This window comes from Gossypium hirsutum, chromosome D02 (assembly GCF_007990345.1).
Source record: "Gossypium hirsutum isolate 1008001.06 chromosome D02, Gossypium_hirsutum_v2.1, whole genome shotgun sequence".
NCBI lineage: Eukaryota > Viridiplantae > Streptophyta > Magnoliopsida > Malvales > Malvaceae > Gossypium > Gossypium hirsutum.
In genome coordinates, this window is record NC_053438.1 from 2798722 (window position 1) to 2812139 (window position 13418).

Consider the following 13418-nt stretch of genomic DNA (forward strand, 5'->3'; position numbering starts at 1 on the left):
AATACTTTGAAGATTGAGATCATTTTAAAATTTGAATCATTATTTAGGGACATACGGTGAAATTAACCCTATTTTATAATTATATAATAAATTATATAAGGTTAACTATAAATTCGCGTTGACAATTTCCTATATTATTTATATAATAGCTGTGTAACATATTTTTACATTTAACTCATTATTTTGTTTTTATTTTTTTTAATATAATGTAATTTGAGTAAATGAAATGGTGATGCGAAAGGCACGCAACAGGAAGCGGAATTAGTCTAGTTATATATTTTTATCATTTAAGTGTGAAAAGTTATAAAATTATATTTTTTTATTATTTAATTATAAAATATTTATTTGATTATTAGTATTTTTGTCACCCAATCATGAAAATTTATAAAATGGTCACCAAGTAAATATGAAAACATAAAAAATTTTAAGATAATTGGGTGATAAAAAAGACAATTAAATAATTAAATGACCATTTTATAACTTTGTATAATTGAATAACCAAGAAAAATATATATAATCGAGTGATTACTAATGAAATTTACCCCTAAAGAAATGTGTAATTCTGGCTTAAAAAATTTATCGAAATAGTTAGTCAAATTACTATGTTAATAATTTTTGTGGTACAATCTATATTTTTTTTATTGAATTACAAAAAAAAAAAGAGAAAAATCCTAACAGCAATACAACTAATAAAACTCGTATTTAAGCCACATCTAATACGATAAACACCCTAACCATTAGACCAACACATGAATATATGTAATAACATGTATTATTTGTAATTTATATTATACTTATAAATCCCTCAAAAGAATAAATAATTTGTTTTATTTTAATTTAACTATAAAAGTATTTTCAATATTTTTGGAATAATAAGTTCGGTTTGATTCGGGCTTCAGTAAAACCTTGGAGAAGAAATCGGCCTACGGCCCGACCAATCTGAAGAACATTTCACATTCACAATTTTGTGAAAGTTTTCTATATTTTTCACTGATTTCTACATTATGCTCCACTGCTACTAAGTTCAAAAAGCATGCACTGTGCCTAAATATAATCCTACAGTGTTTTTTTTTTCTTCTTTTTGCATTTCCATGGCAATAATTTGAAATACACAACCTGAATGACGGGGAAAATGGATAATGTATTTAGTTGCTACATTTATAAACTCTACATATAACAAACAAACCCCTCACTTTGATTTCAGGAGCAGCATCGGGTTGCATATACAGATTCAATCTCGATGAAACGGTGCTTGGGGGATGAAGTATCGAGGAAAACCCGTTGAAAGAATCAATCAAATATTTCCTGGGCTTCAATTATACTATGCTGACTGAGAAAATGAGGCAGAAAAGATGGTTTGAATCAGAGAGATTGGATATTACAGAAAAAGGTAAGAAACTTAAAAGAATAAACAACAAAGCCTTACTGGTCGTCTTTTGCAACGCGATAATATTTCTCTGCGTGTTGCCGTTGACCGATCAATTGAGCAAAGCGTTCATCGTGAGTGATTACTATCAGCTGAAAATTCTCCTGGCCTTTTCTGTCCTCCATGATTCTGGACCAAAGAGGAAATGGAATAATTGGTAATTGGTATATGATAAGGCACTGCCTCAGTGAAATAAATACGAGAAGGAAAGACAAATGTGAACATACCTATGGAGAGCTGCAGCTAGACTCTCTGCGTTTGGGCCGTCCAAATTTGTGGTTGGTTCATCTAATGCTAAGATTCCACAGTTGAGGCAAAATGTCTCGGCTAAAGCCAACCGTATGATTAGAGAAGCAAGGACCTGAAACAAGCAGTAAATTCCATGATGTTTCATTCGCTAAATGATGCTAATAAAGTAACTAATACATTACAACTTATTTTTCCACACGACAACTGATGATCACTCACCTTTTGACCCGCACTACATCGCCCTCTCATTTCGAGCTCAGCATCACCGGTTTGCATAAGAACCTGTTTGGAGGGGGCAAAAGGTATGACATAACAAAATTTTGGAAAAAAAAAAGTAAGAAATAAATGAAAGGCCTTACCTTGTAGCTGTAAGAACGAGTTCCAGCACCCTCAGAATCCGAATGAATGCTAATATAATCTATATCTTGTCCTCTGTATGTTTGCTGCCACAATTCTCTTATAATTTTGTTTATTTCCTCCATTTTCATAGAATGGAAGCGCATAAGTGCTCTGCAAACAAGGAAGTGGTGTCCAAAAAGAAAACATGGTTATTAAAAAGCAAGAACAGATTTTTGTATTTACGCTTAACAGATGATTCACAGTTCTTTAGCCTGGTAGCAATTAAAGAACTATTCTTGAACATTTTTGGAAAGAATTCACAATCTAAATTTCTAGTTGCGCATGTAATTAGAAAGACAAATCGAAAATTGAGCAAATCGCATACTTGTCAAGTGCGTTGTAGTATCTGTCAAGATCCTTGTTTGCCATCTCAGTTGTCTGCCATACAGCATGCAAGTTCATAACATATAAACCCAGTAACAAAGGTTAAATCAGCATTATAATTAAAATAATTGTCACCTTGAGCTGGATTAGCTGATCAAAGTACCGCTTGTCAATGTCCTTGTATTGTGCTTGTTTAAGTTCAGCTTTGTTCTTTGAAATATTACTCTGGTAAACGGACATTGTTCCTCGGCATCTGTTGAGCTGTAGAAAAATAGATGCATCTTACAACTCTGACACAGATACATTAAACACTTTTTTTAAAAAAACCTTTAATAATAGGGATGGTGAAGTGAACTCAATGAGTGAATGGCAATAACGCACAATGAAAGAGACAACAATAAATCCACTACCCCTTTTTCACACATTGAATGAAAATGATGGTAAAGAACTGTAGGTCCACATCAATTCAACGGGGCAAAATCAATGGCATGCTAGCCAAAGATTAAAAGTTACCTGTGAATGGACATAATGAAGAAGGTCAACATACGAAGATGCCAGTGAGAACCACACATACCTCGGAAAGAAGTCTCTCCCTTTCTTCTGAAATTTTTCGTATTTCACCTTCACATTTGGAAATACCACCAATCTCCATTATTCTCTCTTGCAGTGACTCAATGTCACGAGAGAGCACATCTACTTCAGCTTTTGTTTTCCTGTAATTTAAGTTATCCTCAATGTTACGTCTTAATTGATCTTGATTACGCATCAAGTCTTTACTTTTGTTTAGCTCAGCCAATATTTCCTGTTTCCTAGCATCAAAGTTGAGAAGTTGAGATTCCATCACAGACTGCTGTTCTCGCAGTTCCTTTAGTTTCTCCCCTTTCTTTAAGTCATAATACCTGGAAGGAAAAAAAACGACTTCCATTAAAGTTCAATGGCACATAAGAGCAAGCTTAAATTTCATGGCTCAGAAATATACGCTTTAATCTTGCTGTTAACTTCATATAGTACTTCAGCTTCACGTTGATACGAGCTTCTAAGTTTTTGCTGCTGCTCATATTCCTCTGCAAGTTTTACTTTCAAGCAATCATAGTCTTCCAATAAAGATTCCTTCTCCTTGAATAAGGACCTTAGAGACTCTGCTAAATGCTGAAAGTTCCAAGAACAATGCATTAGAAAAAAGCAATTAAAAAGGAACAAAGTTTGAATGTAAATCACATTAGAAACCAAAATGTAAAGGGTTTATAAATAGGGCCAATTATCACATTAAAAAGCATCATGGCTAATAATTTCAGAGACAAAGCTTGAATCAACTCTATTTCATCCTCAGCTGACCTACCTTGATTGAAGCAATGAAGATTAGCCAGTAGGATGTTTAGGAGAAAGCTTGCAAATTTTCCTAAAAGGTATCACCAATTCTTCTATCCATGGTAAGCATTGACATTTTTTTGGTAAAATTTGACTTTCAAGTAATCAAAGACAACACGAGCTCCCTATTGAAACCAAATCTCTCTATAGCCTAAAGAACTACAGAAGTAAAGCTTAAACAGCTTTATGAATACTATCCTACATTAGCATAGCATCAGTCAAGGTATATTTCAACTTGATTGAAGAGACCAACACATAACAGTAGAATCAGAGAGAAAACTTGTTAATATCTTATGAGATAAAGCATACAAGTTAAACTTATGAGATTATCAACCTTCTCCTCAAGATCAAGTTGACGTTTCTCCTCTGACAAGTGCTCCAACTCTTCTTCCGCCTTTTTAAAATCACGCAATGTGTTAGCCACCTCAACTTTTTTCTCCCTTATATCGTGCCAGCGTGTCTTAACGCTTTGCAAATCCTTTTCCATGTACCTCTGTTCTGTCCTTAAGTCATCCACTTCCTTAAGTAAAACGTCCCTGGTTATAAGGAGAAGGAAAGTTGCTAAATACCAATAACAAGTCAATATTGTCCCTACAAAATTTTAAAGCTTAAAACAGATGGATAACAAGCTTCTCAACAACCTATATTTGGGTTAGGAAAAACAATGGTTGCTACCTTTTGCTTTGCAAATCGTTTAGCTCCGATTGAATATCTTCCACAGTTCTAGCACCACCTTGCCCTCTAATGTCAAACTTATATTCCAAACCTTCAACTTTTGCTTGCAAACCCTGAATTTCTTGAAAGATCCTGTCAGCAGTTTCAACAGGTCCCACCAAGATCTCAATAGAATCCTTATCCATCTTTATTTGGGCTAAAACACCTAACACCTATAAGAATAACAACAATAGTAAAACAATAATGCATTGCTCAAACTAAACAATCATCATGAAAGGTTCTTTGTTATTTTTAAAATTATACCATAAAATTTAAAATTATCAGTAATTATTTTTAAATGCAGAGCCAAGAAAAGCAAATTCAATAATTGCTTCTTTGGCAGTTGGCATATACAAATTCTGCACACATACAGAAATTCAGGGAACATAGAAAAGAAAAAAAAAACAAGGTGAAGAAGAAAGAAGAATATTCTTTTAGATTGAAAGGTGTCATCATACTTCACAGCCAATTATAACGACTTTCAGAGTTTTCACTTACATCATCTCATTCCTTCTTGTTCAATAACAAAGTGAAATAGCAACTTCTAATGATGATAAGGACTAACAAACAATGAAGAATGGTCTTCCTATAAAGTGGCAAATTATTTTAATGACAAAATTAGATTATCTGATCCTAAAAGAACCATTTAACACCAAGTTATTTTTCATGAAGCAGAAATATAGTATACTGAGGAAAATGTTTTCAGTAAACCTATTTTCAGCACTATACGACTGACCTCAGAAAGACTTGGAATTAAACCTTGTTGCACTAGTAGGACCAGTAACAATAAATCATAGAATTATATATAATGAAACAGATACGTACATCATCATGGGCTTGAGACTTTTGATCCAGCTCTTCATTTAGTTCAAGCAATTTTTTCTCAGCAAGAGGAATTGCCTCCTTTACAGTTTTAATATATTCCTCATAAACCATTCGAAGCTTGTCCAACTGCTGAAAGTAAGACTCAGCATTTGATGATTCCACTGCCAACACCTTCATATGTTCAGCCGAACTTGCAGCTTTAACTCTTTGCTGTAGTTTTTTCAAGAAAATACAACAGAATTTAGAACTTTATGCTAACTGAACCAATAGACACCCTATTAAGATTTAAATATCAGCAAATACCCCTGAAAGTTCACAGAAAAAAATACTAAGTGGTCAAAGAGCGGTAAGGCTCTGGAAGTCCCAAGTACAGATCCCCCAACCCCCAATGTAGACAAGTTTATCAGTAAACATCTAAGAAAGAGAAGATCAATGATGAGCTCAAGAGAACTTATATATCATAATTCACAACCTTCTTAACAAATTCATCTTCTTCTTCAGCAGAAAAAGGACGCTCACAGCAGGGGCAAATATGATGAGCACGGGCAACTCTTTCAAATGGATCAAACATTTGCCTCATACCATCTGCAATGTTGTATTTGCTGCAAGAAATGATCCAGTTATATTACTAGCATGACCAAGAAAATGAATGAAAATGAATATATTCGTACATAACCGAACATTGCCTCTAAAAAGTTAGGAGCAAGAACCTTTTATGAACATCTTTTTTCTCCTTTGCAGTCTCCAGGACTTGGGGATAGGAATCAATGGTAAAAGATTGTTTCTCCAAAGAATTTAGTCTGGCTTCAAGAAATTTCTTCCTAGCTGAATTTAGATGACAAAAGAAAACACAAGAAAATAATACGAGTAAACAACCTTGAAATATCGCATTGATAGCTTGGTTACATTCATCTCATGCTCTTTTGAAGCCAAAGGCTATGATTATGGACTCTTTATCAGTAGTAAGGTCCTCCCGGTTTAGGGAGGATGACATCACAGGTTCAATATTTATTGAGTTAATTCAAGTTTTGGTACATTTTCAATTTCTAATTTTCCAGGAAAGGACCTCAGTCATTTCCCTAGGGCTTATTCTGTGTTCAGTGAATTCATCCACTTGAAAAATGTATAGGTTATAAAACTTTGGTGACGCTCCTAAACAAAAAAAAAAATTTAAGAATCTAAGTCCACGTATGACGAGTTTGATTTCACTAGATATTACCCCAAGGATCTTATTACTATTTTGCATTAATGCAAAATCTGTGATTTAAGTATTTCCTCATTCTTGTCTCTCAACTGCTACAATGCATGGCATGTTGTTGATACAGTAAGAGTGATATTCATAAACTTGCTAAATCACATTTAGCAGCTAGCTTTTTCCTTCAATTCCAGCTATGATTTAAGATAAAATCACAATCCATTTAAACCCTAAATTAACTACTAGATTTAACATGAATGTTAAATCTCCAGTGTAGTAAACCTACACATCAGAATCTTCCACACTATATAAAAAAAATCACAACAAGAACATAGGGATCATTAAACACTATGAAGAAAAAAGGCATGAAGGCTACTTACAGTCCATTTCTTTCTTATGTTTGGATAAGTTACTATTAATTTCATCTATTTTCATCTGCAAAATGTTTACTTCCTTCTCAGCTTCACTGGATTTTGTGCTCAATTCATCATACTCCTTTTGAACAGCGCTGCAGAGGGAATGGCTCAATTTTGAGACAAAATCACAGACAAGTATATAAAAGCAGGAAAAAGGAATATTATAGTTGCAAGCACCTAAATATACAATTCCAAAGAATAACTCATAAAATCATCACTCTTGGTCATCATGAATACCAACCCTCCAACCCCCCGCCCCCCCTTTTCCCCTAAAAAGGAAAAAATATTCCTTCATAATACCATGTTAAAAAATGAACCAAGTATTTTGGTTCAACTAACCTTAAAGCTCGGGTAACTTCCCTTTTCAAATCTTTGTCAGGAGGAACCCTCCCTTTTAGCACCACTCTAATCCTGTCCTTGTACTCTTCAATTCTGGAAAACAATAATAAAGCCATTAGCTTCAACAATAAAAAAGTAATAGACCCAAAACAAATTATATTGACGCTGATTAAAGTTGAAAGATAAAGTAGATTTACATCTTTTTGTGCTGTTTCTTCTTATTCTCCAATTCTCTCGTACTTATAGATAGCTCCATTCTTTCTGTGGCCTCACCAGCGGCTAAATCTCTTTCATGACTAAGGACCTTAATCTTTTGATCTATGGCAAACACCTCAAGTTGCTTCTGTTCTACGATTTTATCATGGTTTCGTTCATCAAGTTGTCTACTCTTTCTATCAATCTCAACTTGCTGCGATCAGCAAAAGAAAGATTATTATTTTCCATTTTTCTAATCAAGATTTACTAGGAAGAGGTTTTTGAATCCCAAGCAAAGCTGAATTTGAAAGGCTATACTCACCAAATTCTTTTCTCTGTCATCAAGGCTAGAAAGATTGACATCCGAAATTTGAATTTCAAGAAAATCACGATTACTTTTCGTCTCTTCTAAACGTTTCAAAATAGAACCCTGAATTGTATCACATGTAAATGCCCATAAAATATGAGAATAAAGGTAGTTGGAGAGTAAGTTACATAAGTTTTCTAAAAGACAGACCTTGATTTCTAATTTTGCCTTCTTCTGAGCCTCAGCAATGTTGCAACGCTCACTTGCACCCATGTAGCAATCCCATGCAGTCTTCAGCTTCTTGTCATTTGATTGCTGAAATTATGAGAAGTGATATTCAGGATAGGAACAAATGATATCAAACCATATTAATACTGGTGAAAGGATAATCTAAATTTCTAAAATGCATCAATAACAATAAATAATGTGTTGTCCACCATACAAAACTTAACCCCTGTAATAGAGAAACAATAACAACTGCACACAAAACCACCTTTTTCTCATCCAAATCTCTTTCAAGCTCCATTAACCTCACTTCTATTTGCCTAGTGAGGTTCAAAGCAACTTCATCACTAAAGGGGCTATTTGGAGTAGATCCTAAATTGAGCCGTGCAAATAGTTGTTCGATGGCAGTATCTCTGTCTTTTTTCGACAGCACGAGAGTCTGCAAAAGTGTAAAAGAGTTAACCATAATAAAATTCACACAATAGATGGCAATGATTTAATTTTAAAAATCTCCTGTCTTTTTGTAACACCTCAGCATCCCTTTGAAGCTTGCCAATCTCCCCAATATACGTCTCTAATTTCCTCCGATAAGCAGAGCTCTCCTCATTCAAATCCTGCTGGTTACTCTCCATTTTCTGAATTTTATTATCCAATAACATAATCCTCTCGTCAAACTTGGTTTTCCATTCCATCAACTCCTCATCAGTATCTAACAGTACGGTACAAGAAAATATACATAAAAAATTAGTTATTCCATAAATGCAGGATTTACATAGCTCCCACAGAAAGAAAAAAAAAATTAAGAAAGAATCCTGCTTCTGCTGTTGAATTGACAAACCTTCATTTTCCTCAGCAAGAGCAGCATATTGTCTCTGCTGTTCCTTGAACAAAGTGCTCCTTTCAGCAGTCTTTGTAGATTTCTGGTCCTCTAGCTTTCGTAGATCCTTCAGGGTTAATTCAGCATTATGAATCTTAGCATCCAGGTCCTCAATGTTTTTCTCCAAGACTTGTATTTGGCTTTTCAAGGATTCTGTTTTTTCTTGATCCTGAGCAATGCTTTCTCGATGCTGTATGAAGACCATATCAAGAAAATCCCTTTTAAGTTGAGGTTCATTAGATGTTAAATGTTAGGGTAAAAATAAACCTAAACCCTACTGTTAATCTTACGGATTAGCTTCCTGTAAAAATACCAGCTATTAGATTAGCTCCAATATTTCCAATAACTACATTTCCCCTCAACTTTGCTAGCCTTCACTCACTTCCACATATAGTCCTTTTCTTCACATTCAAGACATACATTCAATAATTGTTCAAAAAAAAAAAGGACATACATTCAAGAAGGGCAATCTAGGTTTAGAGACACAAGTGTAATATCAATGTACGTCTTTGCAGTCCCACCAGGACAGAACTTAAGATTCCCCACAGTTAAAACACAGAGAGAGAGAGAGCTGGAATGCTAAAACAATGGGCAAACATGCATGAAGATGCAGACTGATAAATATCATGAATCAATGAATGCCACCCATAAAGCCCTAAACAAACGTGAAAAACAGAAAACCTTTTCTGTAAATTAAAGCTTAACATGCACGGAGATCGTCTTCAATCAGTTTCCTTCTTTATTTCTCCTGATAACAGAGTTTCCTGCAGATTATATAACTTAAGGACAAAGATCCTTTGTGTTTTCCCTAAAATAAAATCAAACCCTTTAAGCCCTTACACTTTTTCTTAACAAAATTGACCAGCATCATTAGGCACCTCTAAAACACAATCACTTGTTAAATGACAGCACAGTATGAGTTTGTTATGTGGCTTATGCCATGATGTAGACCACAGGAGCTTTATGATCCGATTTACAATGAGAGAGGAACAACAGTAACTCAGCAGAAATTATAAACAAATATTAAATTGGACGAATAAGAAACAAGATTTAAATAAATGAAAAATAAAAGATACAAAAGAATAACATATCCACCTTATATGCAGCATCTTTCAAGGTCTGTAAGTGCTCCAGTTTTAGCTTATAAGCCTTTATCTCTTGAGCCTGATCCTTGTGAAGCTTTTTTATAACCTCCAAGGCTCTTGTATATCTGTTTACAGGCAGCCATTAGCAAAAGAATATCCTAAAACAGTCACAATAAGAAAACTAAACTTTTATTGTGGAAAAATCAGCAAATTAACTACCACAGTTAAGAACTGTACATGTGTTTTAGGAAAGACATGCAAAATGTAAACCAAAACCATGCAAGGAAATCCATCATGCTTTACTAAAAGTAAAGAAGTTGTAACAGACATTAAACAATATCCAGATTTGCAATTTCAGATATATAAACATTTTATCCTGTAACACAAAAGAAATATGAAAATTATGATTCAATCCTAAAGAGATTGGGCATTTTCCTTAGAATATTAGATGAAAATTCTCAACTTGCAACCAAAACCTCAAGGAGAAAAGCACTATGTTAGTAGGCAGTCTTGCTTCAGAAAAGTTCTCTCGGCCTTTCGTAGGTAACCTTTCTAAGAACCATTTAGGAGCTTGAATGTATCATAAAATGAGCCGAAATCCATATGATTCAAGTCTAATCTTTCTCTGGTACGGTGATTACTATTAAAACAAGAAGGCTTTTGAAATAAGTATATAAGCAATTTACAGACCTTGTACAGAAAGTAAATTACTTCATAGGGGCCACAAATATATAAAGAGAGTTCAAGAGATGATGGAAAAAAAATATTGGATTCTTGGCATATAACTTGGAGAAAAAAATTGTGAATACAAGGGCATTTGAAAGGAAGGGTGTTTTGTAAACTAGACCTGATAAAAAATCCACAAATATGATAACATGAATAGTTTCACAGATAACAGATACCGGGTAGTACTCGGTGGATTTCAATATTGTCAGGGCAAAGCTTTTTTCAGGGGAAAAAACAGCATACCTCGTGGCTGAGAAGATATCATCGAATTTCTTTTTCAAAGTCGAAGGATCTTGTAAAGGCCAATTGGCCTCATCTTGGTGCACAAAAATCACATTCTCCAGAATAGCTTTCGAGACACCCATCAAAGCTGGGATTTCTCTGTCCATGTCAGCACATCTATAGCTGAGGCAAACTTTCTGCAGTTCATAACCAAACCAGAAAAATTAGAAGTACAACCAGTGGATTAAAACAACAAAATAAAACCACACTACAATTTATTTGAAACAAGTAGGAACAGTCAAAGAAACATTGACTACAACCTCTCCGGTATGAGGATTTAGCGTCTGAAGAACACTCTCAATTGCTTTATACTCCATCTTCGATGCCTTTTGCGTCAATTGGAATGACCTTATACATACCACATCTTTTCCTGCAGCTGTCTTGAACCGGAGCTTAATTTGACCTTTTGTCTCCGTTTCCCCTGCAACCTACATACAAGGTAAACATGTCCTATAACAATTCCTTGAAGTATTAGAAGTATTAAAATTATAAAAACAAAATACATGGTTCCCTCATACTCAATTTCATTGCTACAACTTTTTTTGGTTCACCATTTACGTTTTACTTCCTAAAAATTGCACAAAACCAAAAACAGATTTCACTGAAGATAAGCAAATGGCTAAAGTATATCACATAATAGAACACATCTCTTACCATGTAAGCCAAATCATCCATTTTTCTAATATTATCAAAAGCTAAAACTTCTAATTCCTTAAAAACAATTATTCACTTTTGTATCAAATGAAACTATATGTGTGTATATATACATATAAAGAGTGAATAAGGGTACCTTGGGATCATGAATGAAACTATGACCAGACCTTGCATTTGGAGGCAACTCCCCAGTGCATGAAAGTTTCAAACATTCTATAATTGTCTGCAACACCCCCCCCCCCGCCAAAAATAAAAACAAACAAAAACCCATTAAAGAAAACTTTACAAAGAAGCAATATATTAATTTAAAAAATGAAGTGAGGAATGAATGATTACAGTTTTGCCAGCGCCATTGGGTCCAACGATTAGGGTTAAGGGTTTAAAGAAAGTGATGACGTTTTTGTTTTCCGGGTCGAAGCTCCGGATTCCTTTTATCAACATTTTATCAACCGTGCTCATCTTCTTTTTCTTTGGGTTTTTATCAAATTCTGGGTTTGTGTTTTTAGCTCACTGATGATGAAGCAAACTCACGAAAGCTGTAAAAACAAAACGAAAACAAAAAGCGGGTTTCATGGAAAACAAAAAAAAAAGTTTATGATTGTTATAGGAACGTTTATTTCAGCAGAAGGGGAAAATACTGAAAACATATTGACTCAGAGACTGAGTGACTCTGAATCATAGTAGAGATTGAAGGGAGGCACAAAAAATGGGGGGAAATGAGCATTGATTGTAACTTTTGTAGACTGTTCTCAAGAAGAAAGTGGAAAGACCGGACCGGACCGGGTTATTTGGGTATATTTTATTTTGGTTAAATTCTATAGGAAGTCCCTGTATTAAGTGTTGTTTTAAATGTTACACCAAAAAGCACACTCTTGGATTTGCAAGAGCTTGGTCCATGGTAGAGATGCTTGCAAAAGTGGAGTTGATGTTGAAATTTGGCAAGGTAATCAATGCATCAATAGAAGCCAACTCGTTCAAGCTGTATTCAAATGAGCTCAATTCACCGGTGGATCGAAGTCTTGTATCCAAATGTGATATGGCACCAGAAAGTACGGAATGTCCCTTTGCACCAGTTTTATGGTTTGGATGCCCATGAAACCTTCGTATTGAGAATATGAATGGCTATGGAATAATCGAATGGTTGAAGAAGTTGCTTTATGTCCTCTCACTTGATGTGGGTCATCTGGGAATGTCGAAATGCTAAGGTTTTTCAAGGTACTCAACCTAACCCAATGGGAGCAATACAATAAATCACTCACTTGGCACAAGGTTTTGTAGAAGTTCATGATCCCGGATGTATGCTTGTTAACCATCCACAAAATCAGAAAGTGGAGTTTCCACTGCAAGTTGAACACTCATGGTTTATATCAGTAGCTGCAACTATTACAGATCAAATCATGTTATGGTATACTTATGAGGATACCAACAATGTTCATTGCAGACTTCTTCTACTATGTTTGATGTTGGTTCGGCTAAAGGAGATGGCAACTGACAGATGTGTATGCAAGGACCCTTCTATGAAATGGCTTAATATTTTGCAGGGAAGAACAGCTATCTAATGGCAGTACCAACCTTTAATGGAGGATATCATCTTGCTGCAAAGGGAGATACAGCTTACAGGTGACCAATCCAGGGGTATCGTCTATGGCTAAAATCGTAGGTTATAGTTGGCCCTAATAGTTAGTTATAAGGTTATGTAACAAAAACAAACATCATGTCAAATTATTTTACAGGATGAGATATCGAAAAATTTACATATGTGTGATTTAGGGACCGTCGTAGAATTAGTAAATTTGACATTTATTTCAGGAA

At 34.6% G+C, this 13418-nt stretch overlaps 1 protein-coding gene across 1 annotated transcript; it reads right to left on the bottom strand.

Moving 5' to 3' along the window:
* Positions 1-911: 911 nt before the first annotated feature.
* Positions 912-12330, bottom strand: LOC107934476 (DNA repair protein RAD50). Its single transcript, XM_016866908.2, has 27 exons — positions 11943-12330; positions 11743-11829; positions 11213-11380; positions 10914-11089; positions 9955-10069; positions 8821-9049; positions 8513-8691; positions 8251-8421; positions 7968-8072; positions 7773-7880; positions 7453-7664; positions 7256-7348; positions 6881-7008; positions 6016-6130; positions 5778-5907; positions 5306-5515; positions 4442-4653; positions 4101-4302; positions 3378-3547; positions 2973-3297; positions 2534-2659; positions 2400-2452; positions 2035-2185; positions 1895-1957; positions 1654-1787; positions 1427-1555; positions 912-1330 (listed from the first exon to the last, which is right to left on the bottom strand). The coding sequence occupies exons 1-27, from the start codon at positions 12063-12065 to the stop codon at positions 1291-1293; spliced, it is 3954 nt and encodes a 1317-aa protein (XP_016722397.2). The 5' UTR covers positions 12066-12330; the 3' UTR covers positions 912-1290.
* Positions 12331-13418: the final 1088 nt, after the last annotated feature.

Bases quoted from the DNA above. Each gene is read 5' to 3' on its own strand.
- LOC107934476 (XM_016866908.2), bottom strand. From the start codon at position 12,065: ATGAGCACGGTTGATAAAATGTTGATAAAAGGAATCCGGAGCTTCGAC. The intron at 11,830-11,942 runs GTAATCATTCAT...GGGGTGTTGCAG, and splicing joins CCAATGGCGCTGGCAAAACT to ACAATTATAGAATGTTTGAA. The intron at 8,692-8,820 runs GTTTGTCAATTC...CCGTACTGTTAG, and splicing joins TCTTGCTGAGGAAAATGAAG to ATACTGATGAGGAGTTGATG.